Source organism: Parus major, chromosome 7 (genome assembly GCF_001522545.3).
Source record: "Parus major isolate Abel chromosome 7, Parus_major1.1, whole genome shotgun sequence".
Lineage (NCBI taxonomy): Eukaryota > Metazoa > Chordata > Aves > Passeriformes > Paridae > Parus > Parus major.
The window spans coordinates 15,380,030-15,397,395 of record NC_031776.1 but is presented as its reverse complement, the minus strand read 5'-3'; the positions used below and the strand labels follow the sequence as shown (position 1 = coordinate 15,397,395).

At 40.9% G+C, this 17,366-nt stretch overlaps 1 protein-coding gene across 20 annotated transcripts in view; it reads left to right on the top strand.

Moving 5' to 3' along the window:
* AGPS (alkylglycerone phosphate synthase) overlaps nucleotides 1-17,366 on the top strand; it is a 77,033-nt gene that overhangs the window by 25,980 nt on the left and 33,687 nt on the right. For 19 of the 20 annotated variants that reach the window (XM_033516185.1, XM_019007448.2, XM_019007449.2 and 16 more), the window contains 2 exons: nucleotides 12,754-12,843; nucleotides 16,453-16,543. In XM_033516185.1, coding sequence (XP_033372076.1) covers nucleotides 12,754-12,843; nucleotides 16,453-16,543 — 181 coding nt within the window. Of the gene's footprint in view, nucleotides 1-812; nucleotides 1,029-12,753; nucleotides 12,844-16,452; nucleotides 16,544-17,366 lie in introns of those variants that run through there. The other variant, XM_015634730.3, reaches the window with a different exon arrangement.

The following is a 17,366-nucleotide window of genomic DNA, read 5'->3' as shown; positions in this document are numbered from 1 at the left end:
AAGGACTTCGTTTGTTAAGCTTTTTTTTCATTCCCTGATGGAAAAAAAAAATTCTTCCCATCTATCCTACTTTAAAATGTTTCCAGTTTTCACACCTGAGGTTGGCATCAAATCTGTATCTCCCCTTAAACCAGTTCCTCTCCCTCTTCAAGGTGATGCTACAAAGTGAATGCCAGGTGTTCCCACAGGAACCAAATAGGGTCAGGATTGTCAGTTTTTGCAAGGATTGGCCCACTGATGGCTATGCCAGCTACAGAAGGGGATGCATTCCCAGCAGTCGGTCAGCATTCATTCCGTGGTGCAGAGAGCAGATCACCGGGACCTGGATCCTCCCTTCCAGGACAGCCGGGCAGAGCCGGCACTCACCAGGGCCTTGTGTCCCTATCAACAGCGATGACAAAATCTGCAACACCCGTAGGATTATCTGCCACCTCACCGACCTATTTCTTAAGTAACCCGCCTATGCTATTGCCATTAATTAGCATTTCATCATTAACTTAGGCAATCCTCATCTCTAAAGGACACCTTTGTGTTCTCTCAAGTTTGTTCAGCGACCCAGAGGGGCTGTAATTACAGCACCAGAGGAGGGAAATCTTTGATAAACGCCTTTTCTCTCTCTCTCTCTGTGGTTTGCTCAGGGAGCCCAGCGCTGCCGAGGCAGGAGGCTCCGGCAGGACGCGCGGACGCGGCCGGGCCGTGCCGGGGAACGGGAGCGAGCGGCCGCGGGGAGCGGGGGGCGGGCGGTGCCGCCGGGCCCGCGCGGGGAGCGCCGGGCGGCGCCTTCCGCCCGCGCGCCCTCTCACCCGGCGGCGGTCGCGGCACAACGCGGAAGCGATGGCGGCCGCGGCCGGGGAGGCAGCGGGAGGCGGCGGCGGCTCCCCGTCCTCCGCCCGGCGGCGGCTGCGCATCATCTCCGGGCACCTGCGGGGCTCGCCGCGGGCCCCGGGGCGGGGAGCGCTCTCCCCGAGCCCCTGCAAGGCGCAGGGCGGCTCCGCCGGGCCGGCCTCCGGCTCCATCCCGAAGAAGCGGTGGGTGCGGGCGGGGGTCCCCGCGGGCCGCACCGGCGGGGCCGGGCCGGGCGCTCTCCCGGAGCGCGGGGCCGGGGTCGGGGCCGCCCGCGCTCTGACAGCTCTCTCCTGCCGGCCGGGGACGGGCGCGGGCCGGCGGGGCCGGGGGAGGCCCCATGTGGGCTCTGCGGGAGGAGCGGGGCTCCGGCGGGCCGGGAGGGAGCGGCGGGGAGAGGGTGAAGCAGATCCCAGGCGCGAGTGATGCGCCGAAGCCATTCACCGCTCTGAGGACTAGAGGAAACCGAAAGAAGGCGGTGTTCAGCCTCTTACCTGTTTCTGTAGTAAGTGGGATGGTGTTAAAACGGAAAGTCGTTCCTGGTCAACTCAATCACATCTTTAGATGTGGTGGAGAAATTCTGTTCTTGTAAAATACTTTGAGGCTGCTCTAATGCAGCACATGTGAAGAGCAAGGTCTGTGTCTGGTCTCTGTTCACAGAAAACCTTCAGCTGATGGGAATACTGGCAGAATGTGCTCATACATTATGCTTTAACAAAATTTTCTTAGAGATTAATAATTTTAGAGCTATTAACTACTTTTTCTGGTTCTTGCTGCCTGTAGTAGTGAGGAGTAAGGTCACATGACACCAAGGAAAAATAAACAGTCAAATTCTCTAGTTCAGAGTTGTTTCACTGGCTCTTGGATTTGTTTTTCTGCTATTTTAAAAAAAAATGCTATAGTTATACTATGTAGTTCCGTGTAGCTTATTATCATTAGTCCCCCTTTCTGCTGGAGTGGGCTAATTTTACTTTTATGACTTCCTTTTACTGCTCCCCCTTTCTCAGATGTGGATTTTCTATATGTCTGTTGGCTTGCTGTCTTATAAGAGCATTTTAAGGCTTAGATTGTAGACAATCTCCTGTTCTGTCTTGAGCTGTGGACAGGAACTAGTTTGTCAGTGCATGGGGGCAGCCCAGAGGCAGACTGGAGAAGCAGTGAGTAGAAGAGCTGTTCCTCCTATGAGGAAAATCCATTCAGCCCATGCTTTGCTCTCAGCCTTTTCAAAAAGAGAGCAAGGAACAGCCTGGATCCTCCTAACAGGCAATTTGTGGCCTACGGTCACAAGCTGAACTTACCTGCTTTGGGAGGACTGGGATGTCATGCACGTGCAGTCAGATGTGAACAACTTTGAAAGCTTTTAGGTCTCATTGATGGGAATTTGATGCTTGTGCAGGATATGGATCATTGGGACAAATGGGTTGTTCTGAAGTTGTTGCCTTCCATATCGAGTTTTTGTTTGGTGTGAATCTAGGAAGAAATCACTGTTTCTGAAAAAATACCATCTTAGCTAATTTTCAGGGATTTATTTTAAACAGATTACTATGTAATTTCTGCAGCCAGTTATTGCATCTGTGAAGAGCAGGAGAAACAAACTTTTCTGGAGATGCCTGTGGCCTGAAAGATAGCTTCTTTCTCTGTGGAAACACAGGCTTGGGAACTTAACAGGATACAGGAACTTAACACCTGTACTTCTACAAATTACTGACGTTGCTCTCCCTTATTAGGATTTGCTATAGGATTGTATTTTTACTCTAATAAATTAATCTGGACTCAGAATAAAAATTTGCTGTGGAGGTGTAAGGGAGCTGCTGGAAAGCTTAGCTTTTTCTTCATCAGAGGTACAACTTTCTTGCTGTACTTAGAGCCCAGCCTTTTTGTATGTGTAGAAACAAGGAAAACTTAAAGGGAGCTTTATCTCTGTCTTAAGTTTCTGTCTGAACATCTGAGATATAGCTGAAACACACCTAAGATGCTGCATGTGAAAATTCTGATACTTCAGTATAGCTAGGGTGTGAGGATCTTGGTTGAGCTCATGTTTGAGGATAATAGCCAGGTTTTGCAGTGATGGAGGAGAAAGTTCTGTTGCCTACACTGATTTGGAGGGGGCAAGTGACGAATTCCTGAGTCTTGTTCTAGTGACTCCCAGTTAATCTGGACCTGAATTTTTTTGTGAAGGCTGAGAAAGTTATGGGACAAATCAGTCAAAATAACTGACCTAGAGACAGTGCATGCCTTTTATTGGTAATATTAGGGCAATTCAAAGCTGGATGCTGTTTTCTTTTAGTCTGTTAATGCTGATTCAGCTCTTCTGCCTATTTTGAACTGTTGCTATGGGCAAAAATACTTAAGCAAAAGTTTTGTTCTGTACACCAGTTGCATCTTTCCTATAGTGTTTGAAGTAGCAGCAAAGCTATAGACACTGCTTTAGCAGATTTGGATGCACTCTCCTCGTGTTGCATTTCTTCTTCAAGTAAATGGCTTTCTTTGGTGAAAAAACCCTTTGTAGTACTTTAGGTCTGAGGTCACAGAATTTTTTTTCTGTCTGCTTTTCTAACAGTTGGTAGACAGTGGCCTCTAGAAACATGGCTTTCTTGTTGATGGTTCAGCAACCAAACTGTTAAAAATCTTATCCAGACATTATTTCTGACCAGCAAGGGGTGGATGGAGAGTACATGGTATTGACTGAAGGTCTGTGGGTCTCATCCAGTTCTTTTTTGCAAATAAAATTGCCTTAAAGACTGGGCATTGCATTTGCATATTGATGTGTTTAATGATTGTAATACACTTTCTACTTTTTCAAGTTACAGTTATTGAGATGGGAAAATTCCTCAAAAGATAAGCAACTATCTGTTTGAGTATCCTCTCGAGGGAAATCTTAGGTACTTTAAGAGTAGATAGATGTTACTTCTCAGTGGCATTCCTGGCTTGAATGTAATATTTTAATTGAGTGTTGAAGTGACAGATGGAATCATAGTTACACAATGTGTGTTGAAGCCTTAAGAGGATGATAGGCATGCTGAAAAAGTTGGTGAATCAGTTGAGCTGGAAAATAATTCTTCCTTGAATTTACTTTTCCCATCCTTTTATGTTATACTGTTGACTTTTGTTGACTGGTAAGCTCACTTTGCTGGTGAGACTTGAATTAAAAACTTACTTAATATTCACAATAGCTGTGTATACATGAAGTCTTCTACTTATAGTGCTTTGGAAGCAGTCAGGTGCTACAACTTCCTAGAACAGTTGTACCAGAAAAACTGCTAGGTGTGCTAGAAAGTAAGAGTGCCTCAGATATGGGGCATTCATTGGTGCTGATCTCACCAGTATAGCTTGTATAGTATAACTTAAACTTTCAATAATTTGGTCTCTGTTAAAAGGGATAATTGATTTAGTTTAACTAAATGTTGACTCAGTAGCCTGTAGGCTTAAAATTTATACTGTCCTGGAGCGACAGAAAGCAGGACAGGATCTCCTGATTATCCTCTTTCTCTGTGGAGAAGCTGCTTTCCTAGGGGATGAAGAGAGGCTTGCGAATATCTTTTAATTGTTACGGACATACTGTTACACAGGGTAAACTAAGGGGTGAGTGTGTAGCCAGCTGACTGCTGTGTGTCAAGTTCTCAGGCAGATTGTTCAGGGTAATGTGTTAATGTGGCCATACCTTCTGCATATAGACACTTGCAATTCTTGCTGCTAGCAATTATGATGTTATTATGCAGCAGCATTAATTAACTCTTAAAGAATTGGTACTACTTGAATATAACAAGTGTATTCCGAGAGGCTTTGTGTCTTACTCCCAGTACTCAGAGTGATCTTTATAATGCAGACTGCATCCTTCAGAGAAGAGTGTTTAAGCAACACATGGTGCTAAGCTGTATCCTGGTGTAGCTGACTTCTGAGTTTAAGGTGATGAAAAAGAGTGAAGAAAGAAAGGGCTGGTGCCCTTTCTTAATCACACTGATTAAGAAATCAGAAGATTAAGAACCTGTTGCATTGAGGAGGGTGTGGCAGTTCACAGGAGGTTCTGTGATTGCATCAAAGCAATTAATTGTTAGTCAAAGTTAATACTTGAGGAACAGATAAAGAAGATTCTCTCATGGAAACATTAACATGAAAAAAAGTGTCATAATCTGATGGTAAAAGTGACTTCATATGTGACAGCAATTCCTGTCAAACATGTAGCTCCAAGTAGTTGCATGTCAGGAAGATGAAATGTAGAACATCTATAAGAATTTAAGTAACACAGTATTTATTGTTAAATCATTTGATGCCAAGCCAAACTGGATATATTCATTAGCTAAATTTATTAGAAAAAGAACACAGATGAAAGTGTGAAGTGTTTAATATGTGAAGCTCAATACAGATTATTATATGAAAGCAAATAGCAGTTTACAGCAAATACTGAAAGACTTTTATAGATGAGCTGCTTGGTATCTACTGAGATCTGATCTGATATGTACAAGAAAATGAATGTGTATATAGCTGTTTATTTAAACTTGATGTGTTTATTTAAACTGGATAGAATTAGAATAATCTGATAATGCAATAGGCTAAAGTAATTAATTGGACTAGAAGCTACTTTGAACTGAAGCAAAGTAAGGAGATCAGTAGTGTAGCAGTCTGCAGTCAACTACACTTTCCTAAAGTATGAAGGTTACTGTGCTTCTCTGTAGAAAATAAATAATGTGGGGTATTAAAAATCAGTTGCAGGTTGAGTGTGATGGACAAGCCCAATACCTCTGAGATATTGTTATATCCAAAACTGGGCTGTTTTGTTCAACACCATCGGGGTTGATGGTGTAGGCCAGAAAGTTTCTTTGAGCTGTGATGTATTTGCTACAAAGCATGCTAGAAGATTCTCTATGGGATGGGTAGAAAGGTGTCCAGGAACTGAACTTACTTGCACAGAAAAATGGCAGACAGCTGATTCCTTCATTAAGTTATTTCTTTTAAGACAGCAAAGCAGATTTCCTGGTTTTGCAAACTTTCAGAAAATACTTCACAAAGGACTTATCTGTTTGTGCTGTTTCATTTACTGCCTGGAAGTGTATGCCATATATGTGCATTTTGTAGTAGAGCAGTCTCGTCAAAGATAAAAGTTACACCGGTGTCAGCTGAAGTAGTAGGTGGAATAGACAGAGCTTCTAGTAAAGTATTCTGTTGCATAAGAATCATCATTTGGCCAAGTGTCTGTTGAGAAGAATGATTATAATGTCTTGGCTTTCCTCGAGCTTTAATTCGCCCTAATTGACTTTATTTACTATGGAAGAACACTAGAGAAACACTAATTTCCTTATTCCTTGGGGCTTTGTTTATTACACTGTGGTGAAATGAAAAGTAATGAAATAGTCAAAGCTAAGAATGTCTGTAAGGAAAGTGAACAATTGCTTTATCAGAATAGTTTAAAGAAAAGCACTCTGGTTTTGGGTACCTAAACTCTTGATGTCTTATGCCTAAAATCTGGTTGTCTGCATTTGCTGCTTACTGTAGGTTGAGACTGTAATTATGAGCCCAGGTTTGTGTCGTTGTATTACGTATTCAGCAAACAGAATTGAATCGGTGCATGTGCAGCTGCAGGGGCTTAGCTGAAAGTGTGGGCTACAGAACTTGAATGTGTCTAAGGTTATAAAACAGGTGTTATTTGACTTCAGACTTGAGAACAATTATATTAGGTTTGCTGCAGGAAGAGTCTTCCAGGAGGGAAAAAGTACAAGAAAGACAAACACAGCAGATACACTCTATCTGCAGCGTGGCACTCCTCTCCAGATAAATGATGCTTTCGCAAAGCAGTTCTTGAAATAATTTCTTGGGCTGCATTTTCTTTCTTTATTTCAGGCACCCGATGCTAATTTACTACTGGCTTCAGAAACCCTCTGTAGTGTTGCTTGGTTGAGAAGTGTGACTGTATAATCTGAACAGAGACACTGCTCCAGGGGAGAGGGAGAGCGATCTAGTTCCACCTGTGGAAAGGGTTCTGAATTTCTAGCTGAGGGGCTGGGTTGGTAACCCAAAGTCCAGCTGAGCTCTGAGGAGCTCTTCCTTGGGTAATGTTTTGTAACAGCACCATGATACTGCCTCAGTATTACTGCATCCATGCACTGAGTTTTGCAAGAACTCTATAACTTGCAAGACTGTGTTACATTAGGCAAGTACTGGTGCTTAAGCCTGTGTGGTAGCCCTTAAAACTGCCACTTTAAACTGATTTCCAGGAATCTGTTGGTACTTCCATTGTGCAACAGAAGCACCTGTGAATATTTTACGTGTATGTGATTTTAGTGTTGAGCAATCACTGGTGACTGAATTGACAATGTCCATGGTTATAGTAAGATGGGAGCATCTGGGCTTTGCTCCACCTGAGTTACATTTCTCCAGCTGGATTGAACTGCATATTCATCTTGTTAATCCAAAGAAGCCTTGGCTGTCTGTGGGTGACTCTGTCCTTACCCTGCAGCTTCCTATGGGAGAGATGAGCACTTTTTCATCCAGACACTGTGCCAGTCACTAAAACCTGAGATTAGAACAGTGCTGGCAGGTACAGTTTGTTGAAATAATGTAGTCCAAATGCCTCTGCCTGCCCAGCTGGATGACTGGATTCTTCAGGAGCACTAGTTCAGCTGGTGGGCCAGGGGCCACACTCCTGCCCCCAACTGTAAAAATCCAGTGAGTCAAACTAGTATTTTAGTGTTGAGCATTGTAATGAAAGTGGAATATTGAAATTCACTTAAAGTAGTCACTCTGTATTAATCTATTGTCACTGCTTCCCTGGTGACTTATTTTCTTTCAGGCAATATAATTTCATGTTATAATTCCTATATATAAACATACACATTGAAAATCTTAAGATTTGATTTATATTACTTTGTATATTTAAGTAGTGAATTTCTATAATTTAAATTAGAAGACAAGAAAGTTCTGGTCAGTTTCTGCTATTTCTGACTAAAATATTCCATGTTTCTATCAAAAATGAGATAGTTAATGAGCTTGATATTTTGTTGAAGCCAATGTACTGAACAGGAAAGGTGTTGTCTTTAAATAAGACAGTTTGGGTACAATACTGAATAACGTTTAGTTTAAAGTGAGAATCATGTCAAATGTTGCTGAGAGTCTTGGCTATATATTCTTGGAAAGGAGGCTGGGAAGAAAACCAGAAGGGTTTGTAAATTATATCTTTATACATATACAACTTGTAGCATGAACATGTCACTTGACTAAGTCAAACTGAAGCAGCTTTCTTTTTCAAGCTGGGACATGAAACTTCCTAACATATTTTGATGTATTCAGATATTATACAAGGTATTCAGGTTATTTTTTTTATTTAGTTAATTAAGCATTTAGCAACCAAATCCTTGAATTTTTGAAGCATGAGGATAGAAACTATTACTGCAAGGATAGTTTTGTTTCAGATGATACCATGTGTCAGCAGATACATAATTTGTAAAAGTTTAGGTGTAATGATGATACATATTAGTTGGTGATCAATTGATCAATAGGTTGTTGAAATCCTTAGAGACCGGATACATTAGGTACTTTTAGATGGAGGAAGATTTTAATATGTGCTTAAGTCTGCAGATGGTCAGCAGTCCTTTCTGCTCTTTATATTCATCTGGCTCTTAACAATGAGGTACTGGGAGTGAAAAATTTGGGAAATGTAGAAGGCTACATCGATTGCTCAGTTGCAGATTGGATCATTCTAGAGAGCCAAGGTAAACATGGTGCTTGAAGCCGATTTGGCAGGCAGCTCTGATTGCTGCACCAGGGCATTAGAAGGCAGCGGGAGTGCTGTGGTGCAGCTGGGGTGTGAAAAGTGTTTTCTAAGAAGTGGTGACTGTATAAATAATACTGTGCAAGGGAAGTACAAAAATGCCAAAGGAACAATGCTGTTACAATACTTAAAAGACTTTTTTTCTTTGCTTTCCTTCTGTTTCAAATTACAGTTCTGATTTCCAAATGTGAGTTGGATAGATAAGGAAATGCAGAGCCACTGTGTGTTACAGTGTATTTCCCTTACTTGAGGGAGTTGGGGTAGTGAGCCAGACCTAGGGGAGAGCAGCACACTGCCCTGGTTTCATCTGGCAGAGCTGCTTGCACCAGGGCTGAATAGTATGCCAACTAATATGTGACACTCTTCCAAAAAGTTCAGTCTTAAATTATATAAGTATGGCATTGCTATTGCCTCTGCAGTCATAGAAGCTTGGAGATCTCCTCTGAATGTCTTCTGCTTTCCTGTCTGCTGAGGGTAATTCTCTTGAGTCTTAAGGTTCACCTGCCCTTGCTGATGAAGAACATACTGTTCAGATGGTAATGCAAGAAGATCTGAACAGCTTGGTCTTTCTGCAGGCTTCTTGTCGATTTACAAATCAGAGCTGACTGATCAGTCTTTCTTTTAAAATCTGGCCTCTTTAGGCTTCAGTTTTTTAGGAAGCCATATGTAGTATTTCCTCTGACTTGTTCATAACACATAGGCATGAGGTGCTAGAAACTGCAGTATGTAAATCAAACCTCAGTTCTTAAACTGGCAGTACTCTGGTGTGGTAGAACAAAAGAAAGAATAAATGTAAGATGACTCATTCCAAAAACAGCTCTTCCTGTCTCCAAATAGAAACCTCAGACTTGCTCAATATAGTTTTGAATTTAAAAATTGGGTGCTTAAGTTTCTTGTTAGGGTGTTTACCTCCCACCAGACATAGTGGTGCCCATTGCGTGTGGTGGTGTGAAATCACCTGCCTTTGTGTTACAAAGGAGCCAAGATGTTTGGGGCAACTATTCTTCTACAAACATGCAAACTGTTATTTTAGATTTTAATTTGATTATTATCATCACACCAATGATGGGAGCTATGTTGTCTGACCGAGTACAGCTTTGTGTACTTAATTTTACTGAGGAATAGTTCAACCAGAAAATAAACTCTTAGGAGTTAAAATTCTGAAACTCTGTTCTGTATTGTAGAACCTGATCAAAGTGCCAGGTGGTTTAATACCAACCTAGGAAATTAGGCCTTTAGAACAGGCAAGCAGATGGGAATGTGGTTAGTGTAGATGAAAAACCTCATATCTGAGTCCTTAATTAATAATACCTCCCCATGATTTTGTGGGAAGTATCTGTCTGTACTGACATCAGGACTAATGATATTTTCAAACCTGACCATTGTCAGTTTATCTCATGTCACCAGTTTCTTTTGAGCCTGGCCTTTTGTGTCTTGCTCTGATTGTCTCCAGCTTTGCAGGTAGTTTCTCTAGCCTGTTTCATGCATCACTGTTGGCTTGGCACTACCTTGCAAGAGGACTTCCCTCTCTAACTTAGAGGGGAAGGTGTTTGAGCCTTCCTCAATTTTGCTTGGTAATATCAAGTCTGTTCTGACTTAACAGGATTCAAGGAACTACAGAGTTCCAGTATATAGAAATACTGCATTTAGTCAGCAGAGGGAGAAATCTCTTAGGAGGACTCTAGTGATTGGGATTTGAATGGAACATTTAGTTTAAAAAGAATTATTTGAGCTGGCCAATTCTGTGTCACGTTCTCAGCTGGGAGCACCTCCACTGTGTATGACTAGTTTCTTTGTGGAAAATATATGCAACGTTTATAAATATACAGATGTAGAAATAAGGGTAAAAATGGATAAGTCTGCATAACATGCTTTAAGAACCCTTTCTAATTATCTGCCACAAGAGCACAATAGCACAAGGGATTGCCATGCTATGGAACACGAGTGGATCCTTGCCCTTTCCTGTGTGAACCCTACATGTGTGAAGATTAGAGAGAGGCAGCTGAAGAGGCTTCTCTATCTGGACAGCTCTGCTCGGTTTAATTTTGGCTGAAATTTTAGAATCAGTTTTCAGTATGGAAGACCAACATAGACTGTCTATTTCACAAAACGTATAGAGTAATTTCAGTACTCAGTAACTGATAAAGTTTGCTTTAAGTGTCAGATTTGTCAAAGGCTGGTTGAAATGTCTGAATCAAACAATTGTAATGAAATACATGACCGTGGCTTTTTTCCATTTGATTAATTAAAACCTTGCATACAGGCAGTTTGAAGAAAACAGATTTTGTTTAAGCCAGGTCTATTGAATTACAACACTGATAGAATGTCAGCAGCCCGTGTTAATATTATCTTTATAATGAAAACCTTTGGTAATCAATCATCACACAGTTATCTTGCATGTAGTGCTGGAGCTGAAAGTGATTGAGGAAGTGCTTTCTCTGAATCACAAAGTGTTTTTGAAATGGTCACTCCTGATCATCTTACTCTTAGGCAGAGAGTAAGAGCTACATTTACTGTATATAGGGCAGGGAGGTAAATGATCTTTTGTCTGACTTCTTGAGATACATTTCTTTTAACCAAAATTCAGTTTCTAGGTTAGTAATTTCGTTTGTAATGTAAATGGCAAACTTTTAAAGCAAAGCTTGATTAATATGTAATTATTATTAGTGTATTTCTTAAGTCTTAAATATACTTACACTGATACAGTTCTGTTGACTTCATCATAGTTAAGAGATCCTCTGATATGGTTGTGCTTAAGATTTTCCAATTTTCTGCTTGTATTTTGGCAACTGTGAGTTTGGTTTTTATGTATTTATAATTTTATGCTATCACATTCTGATTGTATTTGATACATTATTCTTGCATTTCTTGAGGTTTTGCTGTTTGACTTTCAGTCCAAATGTGTCTCAAAGTGCCTCATCAATTGAATGTTAAGAATGCTGTGGGATTGCAGTATTGATGACAAGCAACTAAAATAATTATTCTCTGTCAAGAATATAAATTTAAATACTAAATGCCTCTTATTCTAAAAATATTTAGATGTTACCTTTTTCTATGTTGATGTTTATGTATAGAGTGAAAACCAAGCATCTTTCACACATTACCCTTACCAATTGGAAAATATCACCAGTGATGTACCCCCCTCTCTCTACACAGAGGAAAAACAAACAAATCCCTTCAGTCCCAACAACCCTATGTACTACTGCAGGCTGGGGGCAGAGTGGCTGGAAAGTGGCCCAGTGGAAGAGGACCTTCAGGTGCTGGTCAGCAGCTGGCTGGAATGAGCCAGTGCGTGCCCAGGTGGCCAAAAAGGCCAAAGGCATCGTGACCTGGATCAGCAATAGTGTGGCCAGCAGAACTAGGGCTGTGATCATCCCCCTGTTCTCGGCACTGGTGAGGCCACCCCTCAAATCCCGTCCTCAGTTCTGGGCCCCTCACAACAAGAAAGACCCTGAGGGGCTGGGGTGTGTCTGTAGAAGGGCAGTGGAGCTGGGGAAGGGTCTGGAGCACAGGTCTGGTAAGGAGTGGCTGAGGGAGCTGAGGGTGTTCAGCCCAGAGAAAAGGAGGCTCAGGGGTGACCTTGTCACTCCCTACAGCTGCCTGTCGGGAGGTCATAGCCAGGTAGGAGTCGGTGTCTTCTCCCAGGTAACAGGTGACACAGGATGAGAGGAAATGGCATCAAGCTGCGCCTGCAGAGGTTCAGGTTGGACATCAGGGAGAATTTCTTCACTGAAAGGGCTGTCAGACATTGAAACAAGCTGTCCAGGGAGGTGGAGTCGTCACCATGCCTGAGGCACTTAATGCTGTGGTTTAGTTGGCGTGGTGGTGTTTGGTGAAAGGTTGGACATAATGATGTTCAAGATCTTTCCCAACCCTAATGGTTCTATGATTCAATACAGTGTGCAATGACTTAAGCTGGTGGTTGTTTTTAGAGAGCGTCTGATCTTTCAAGTCATAGGATGCAATCTGGAGGAGTAATGGTTGTGGTTTCAGAATTTCTTTTGGCTCTAAGCTATGCATTTTTGATATGTACTTGATTTCTTGAATTGCTGTCTGATATGACTTTTTTCCAAAACCATATAACGGAAAATCCTTTTGGATCTGCAATATGCTAATATTGTCACTCATGTATTTTTTTTTCCTTTAAGGCAAGAACTTTTGAAGTGGAATGGATGGGGATATAATGACTCCAAATTCATCTTCAATAAGAAGGGTCAAGCAGAATTCACAGGAAAAAGGTACACTGAAAATTTATGTAAATGAAGTATCTTATTTAGTAGTTTATTTGAAAAGAGTTTAAAAGCTGCACAGTACAGTTAATTCAAAGAAGGCAAAGAAGTTGCTTCATTTCATATAATAGGTTATTCTGCTTTTAACAGGTTTATCAAAGTCTATACACAGGAGTCTGACAGTAAAGTAGACTGTGTGGCTTATTGAAATGTTTATTCAAAATGTTATAAAGACAAATTAATGTGAGTCTTCTCTGTAACTTGATATAATCTGTGTTAATGAAATCACACTGAGAATCTGCACCATGTTCTAAAGCTTTAGATTACATGCAGCACGTCAGGGCAGTTTTGAGAATCTCTTGAGCATCAACTAGTTGATTTATTAAGTTTCCACTTTGTTTTGGGTTTCTTAACCACTGTGCATGGAGCTACTTCATCCTCTGAATTTACAATTCAAGGGCAGGTTTTATTTTTATGTTGTGTAGTGGCACCACTTCTGATTTATTATCCTCTAACCCTTTATGCAGCAACCTTATTTTTCTGAGAAATATGTTTTTTGAGAAACCACATAAAAATTAATTCTACTTGGGGATCTCTTAATTTTGTTCCAGTGAAATGTAAATGTGCCACCATCTTACTGGTTTGGTTTTTTTTTTCTTCATGAGTGGGAAGTAACCTTGCAGTCTCTTCCCTGGTTTAAAAAATACACTTTTCATAAGAACTAAAAAAAAAAGAATGGAGAAGAGAAAAAAAATTCTCTTTCCTACAAATTCCTTCCTAGTCTTGGAGTCTGTAAACTAGCATGAATTAGCTTGAGTCAAAGCTGCAAATACCTAACTGGGATCTTGAGTACTTCAGTTCCTAATTTCTTGATTTCCAGGCCCAAATTAAAATGCGAAGACTTGAATAAGCCAGTTCACTGTATAATATTTAGGGAGATGCTGTACAGAAAATCAAAGCACACTAAACAAGAAAAAAGATAAAGGTCAAGTCTTCTGGTTTTTTTCAGAAAGAAGCATCAAGGCTTCTTGACTGCTGTGTGACTGATACATACCAGTTGCTATTCTAAATGGTGTGTTTTCCCCCATCCACACTCTCTCTAATTGAGAGATAACATTAAAATACGTTGTTGGGCCACCCAGTAGAGTTTCTATGGAATAGTTTGCTACAGTGGCAAAAGGAGAGTGTTTGAAGTGAAACTAGGAGAACAAGCATCTGCATGATTGGTGTAGATGCCTCCTCCTTTCAGTACCGACTGACAGGTCTGTTGTCCATAAATTTGTGTAGTAACCTCAAGTCTGCTTGTACAGTCTGCCAATGCAGAATCCAGTGGCAGCAAGTTTGAGGTTGTTGATATGTAAAATACTTCTGTTTTGGAACAAGTATCCCTTACTGTTTTGCAGGACTAGGTGGATGATAGTTCTTCAGCTTATCTACTGTGTTATTTATTGGTTTATAAGGCTCAGCCATATCCTCTCTTGCATTTTCTCTCCATGCTTGCCAAGTCCTGGACCCTTCAGTCTCTGCTTGTAAGGCCCTTTGGTCTTTACAGTAGTTCTTTCACCCTCTCTAGCTCCAGTGGATCTTTCTGGAGATAGGGACAAAGACTGTGCAATGCAAAAGGTGTGGAAACAGCAGTGTTCTACAGAGCTGTATCTTTTCTGCTGAAAGAGATGAACTGTCTTCTTTCTTACACCTGCCCAGTTGATGCATAGCACTGTGGGCTGCTGTTGTATGTGGTCAGTGAAGATGCCGTGATACTGACTACCAGTGGAATTCTGCAAAATGTGCAGGAATGCTTTTTTTTTTTCCCAGCTTTTACAGTTATCTTAACTTCCATCTTTTTTTGTCTACTTATGTTTTTTTTTAAAGGTCCCAAGTTCCAATCAATGTGAACAATAAACTCTGCCCTTTGCTTCTTAACTTCACCGTATCTTATCCTTCAGCCTGTAGAAGAAAGAACCTTTTCTTCCGTACTGTAGTAGTGTATTTTCTTAAATAATTTTTGGGATGAACACCTGTGGAAATATAAAGGAGTGTGGGATTTCCTGTTCATTGTATCCCTTTTATTCACCTTCTGTTTTTACACCCTGATAAAACTCCAAGGATTAGTGAAACAGGACTCCCCTTCATGAAAGTTGTGTTGACTTTCCCTACTGACCATGTGTTAAATGAGAATTTATTATAGACTCTGCCATCTCCACAGGATAGATGATACTTGCTGGTCTGAGCAGCTAAAGCTGGTTTTTGGAGTGTGTCTGTGACAGGTGGTTTTGGGGGGACGTCTTGCACTATCAGTGTATACATACAAAGCTTGCTTCCTGAGCAATCATGCATTGCAGTAAACTAACTACTTCTATGCTGTGACGTCTGTCTGTGTCTTGACTTAAAAGTTTTGAGGTTTCAGATAGCTTTAGTTGTTCTTTGAGTGGGTGATTAAGGTTACCCTCACAAACCAGCGATAGTTTGGCAATACTAAGAAGTAGGTCTGAGAAGAAAACACACCAAGCTGACCTGGGTCTCTGACTTCATTAAACTTTCGTTGCTTATTGCACTTTCCTTTTCATAGAATTCATATAATTTTTGTATAGTGTGATGAAACAGTAACAGCTGCCACAGGAGGAATGACTGAACACTGTCTTCCATGCTGAAGAGTCTAGCTTGACTTAAGGTTGTAGCCTTTTACTTCTAGGTGTAGAGTAAGGGGTTTGTCAATAGAGGAGCAGGGAGGGTAGTTGAGATGAGGAAACAAAAAGAATTGATCTTTCTGTGTAACAGGTGACTCAGTTGTAGAGTTGGTTGCACCAGCTGTGAAGGACAGGGTCATAACTGGATTTACAGTGACTGAATGATCTTAGAGGGAGGACCCAGTTAGGTCTAATGTAATGACCCAGATGAAAACTATGGTAAGGATTCTCAGCTCTTAATACCAAAGGAAGATCTCATCTCTCCTCTCTTCTGGGAATACTTTTGCACACATGAGCATGCTGAAGGTGTGTGTATGTTTACAGTTAGTAGCAGTAGTTTCTAGCCGTTTTCAGTGTGTCCCCAGCCTTTCATGTTTTCACATGTGGTGCAAATGTACAAAACAAGCTCCTGTCCCTTGTCTGTAAGTCTGCATTTGTCACATGGCTAAGCTCTTGCCAAACAGTTTGTGCTGGAAATAATTTTACAGTGCTTGATGGATTCTGATGTATTTTGATGATGAAGGAGGAACTTCTAATGCTGTTTCTGTTTTTGTGAAAGCATAAGGTGTACTGAAATGGGTTTGTGTGTCTGAGACTACCTTGCAGTGTGTCCTCTGTCTGTAACTGGCGTGTAAATTCTGGTGCTGCTTTCTACACAACTGCAAGGGCGAGAACTTTCTTAAGAGTGGTGGGGTGCCCAAAGCAAAGTGATACCATGCTGACAAATGATCTGGTTCTGTGTGAAATAAAGAACTGTTACATACAATGAAATACGTAGTTGTTTGAAACGTAAATGTACGGAAGCCTTGCAGGCTTGTAGGTAAAGAGTTTGATTTAAAACTTCTGTTTGTGCGTACATAGAATTGAAAGAAGTGTATCTGACATACATTCTTTTAATTTAAAATGACCCTATGTAATATTGACTTTTCAGGTACAGATTAGGTGGTATGGTATTACCAACTTTTAAGGAATGGATAGAAAAAACGTTTGGAGCAAGTCTGGAGCACAAAACTACCTCTAGAGTAAGTAAATAGCTGAACCAGTTCCTTTAAACATTAGTCTTGGTTGGATAATCAAGACCACACTGTTAAAGATGATTCAGCTGTCACACATAATTGATTTAAATATAGTGTATTAATACCTCCAAGTTTTTGGAAAAAAAAAAAAACGGTTTAGAAATACTATGTGAAACCTTACATGTCTTAGCATGACTTGTGGTTTCGTACATTTATTGAAATGAAAGTTTCCAGCACAGGGAGTTTTTTGTCTTGCCTGTAGCTTGCATTTCAAGACTGTAGAAACTGTTAGCCTAGAGGGACTTGTTTATACAACATCAATGTTATTGATGATAACAGAGACAGAAAATACAGGGAAGTTAAACTGTGATGTGTTTTTGGTGTATTGAAAGATGTCAAAGTTCTTATTTGGCAGTAATTTTTATTTACATGTCTGTGTGCTGAAAACTGACTACCAGAATACTCAAGATTGAACTGAATGCTTTCAGAAAAATAACACATTTGGAATGTTCTGGGTTTTGTAAGTCATACATACTTTGCTTTTTAGAAAGAGTAACTTACGTTGGAGTCAGGAGTCCTGGCTCCCTTACTAGAATCCCTTTGAAGCTTCAGGTTCCTGACTAGAGAGCTGCTAAAGCAGTATTGGAAGCAGGCTGTGCTTGTACTGTGATTGTAGCAACACAGCTTTGGGTAATGGTTGTACCCATCTCTTGAGCGAGTTGGAGAGTGCATTTTCCCAGAAGCAGGTAATCTCATAGGGCCTGAAAACTTAAATGTTTCTTCAGTCTTCTATTCATCAAGACATTCTTTAATCTGCCGTGACTTACAG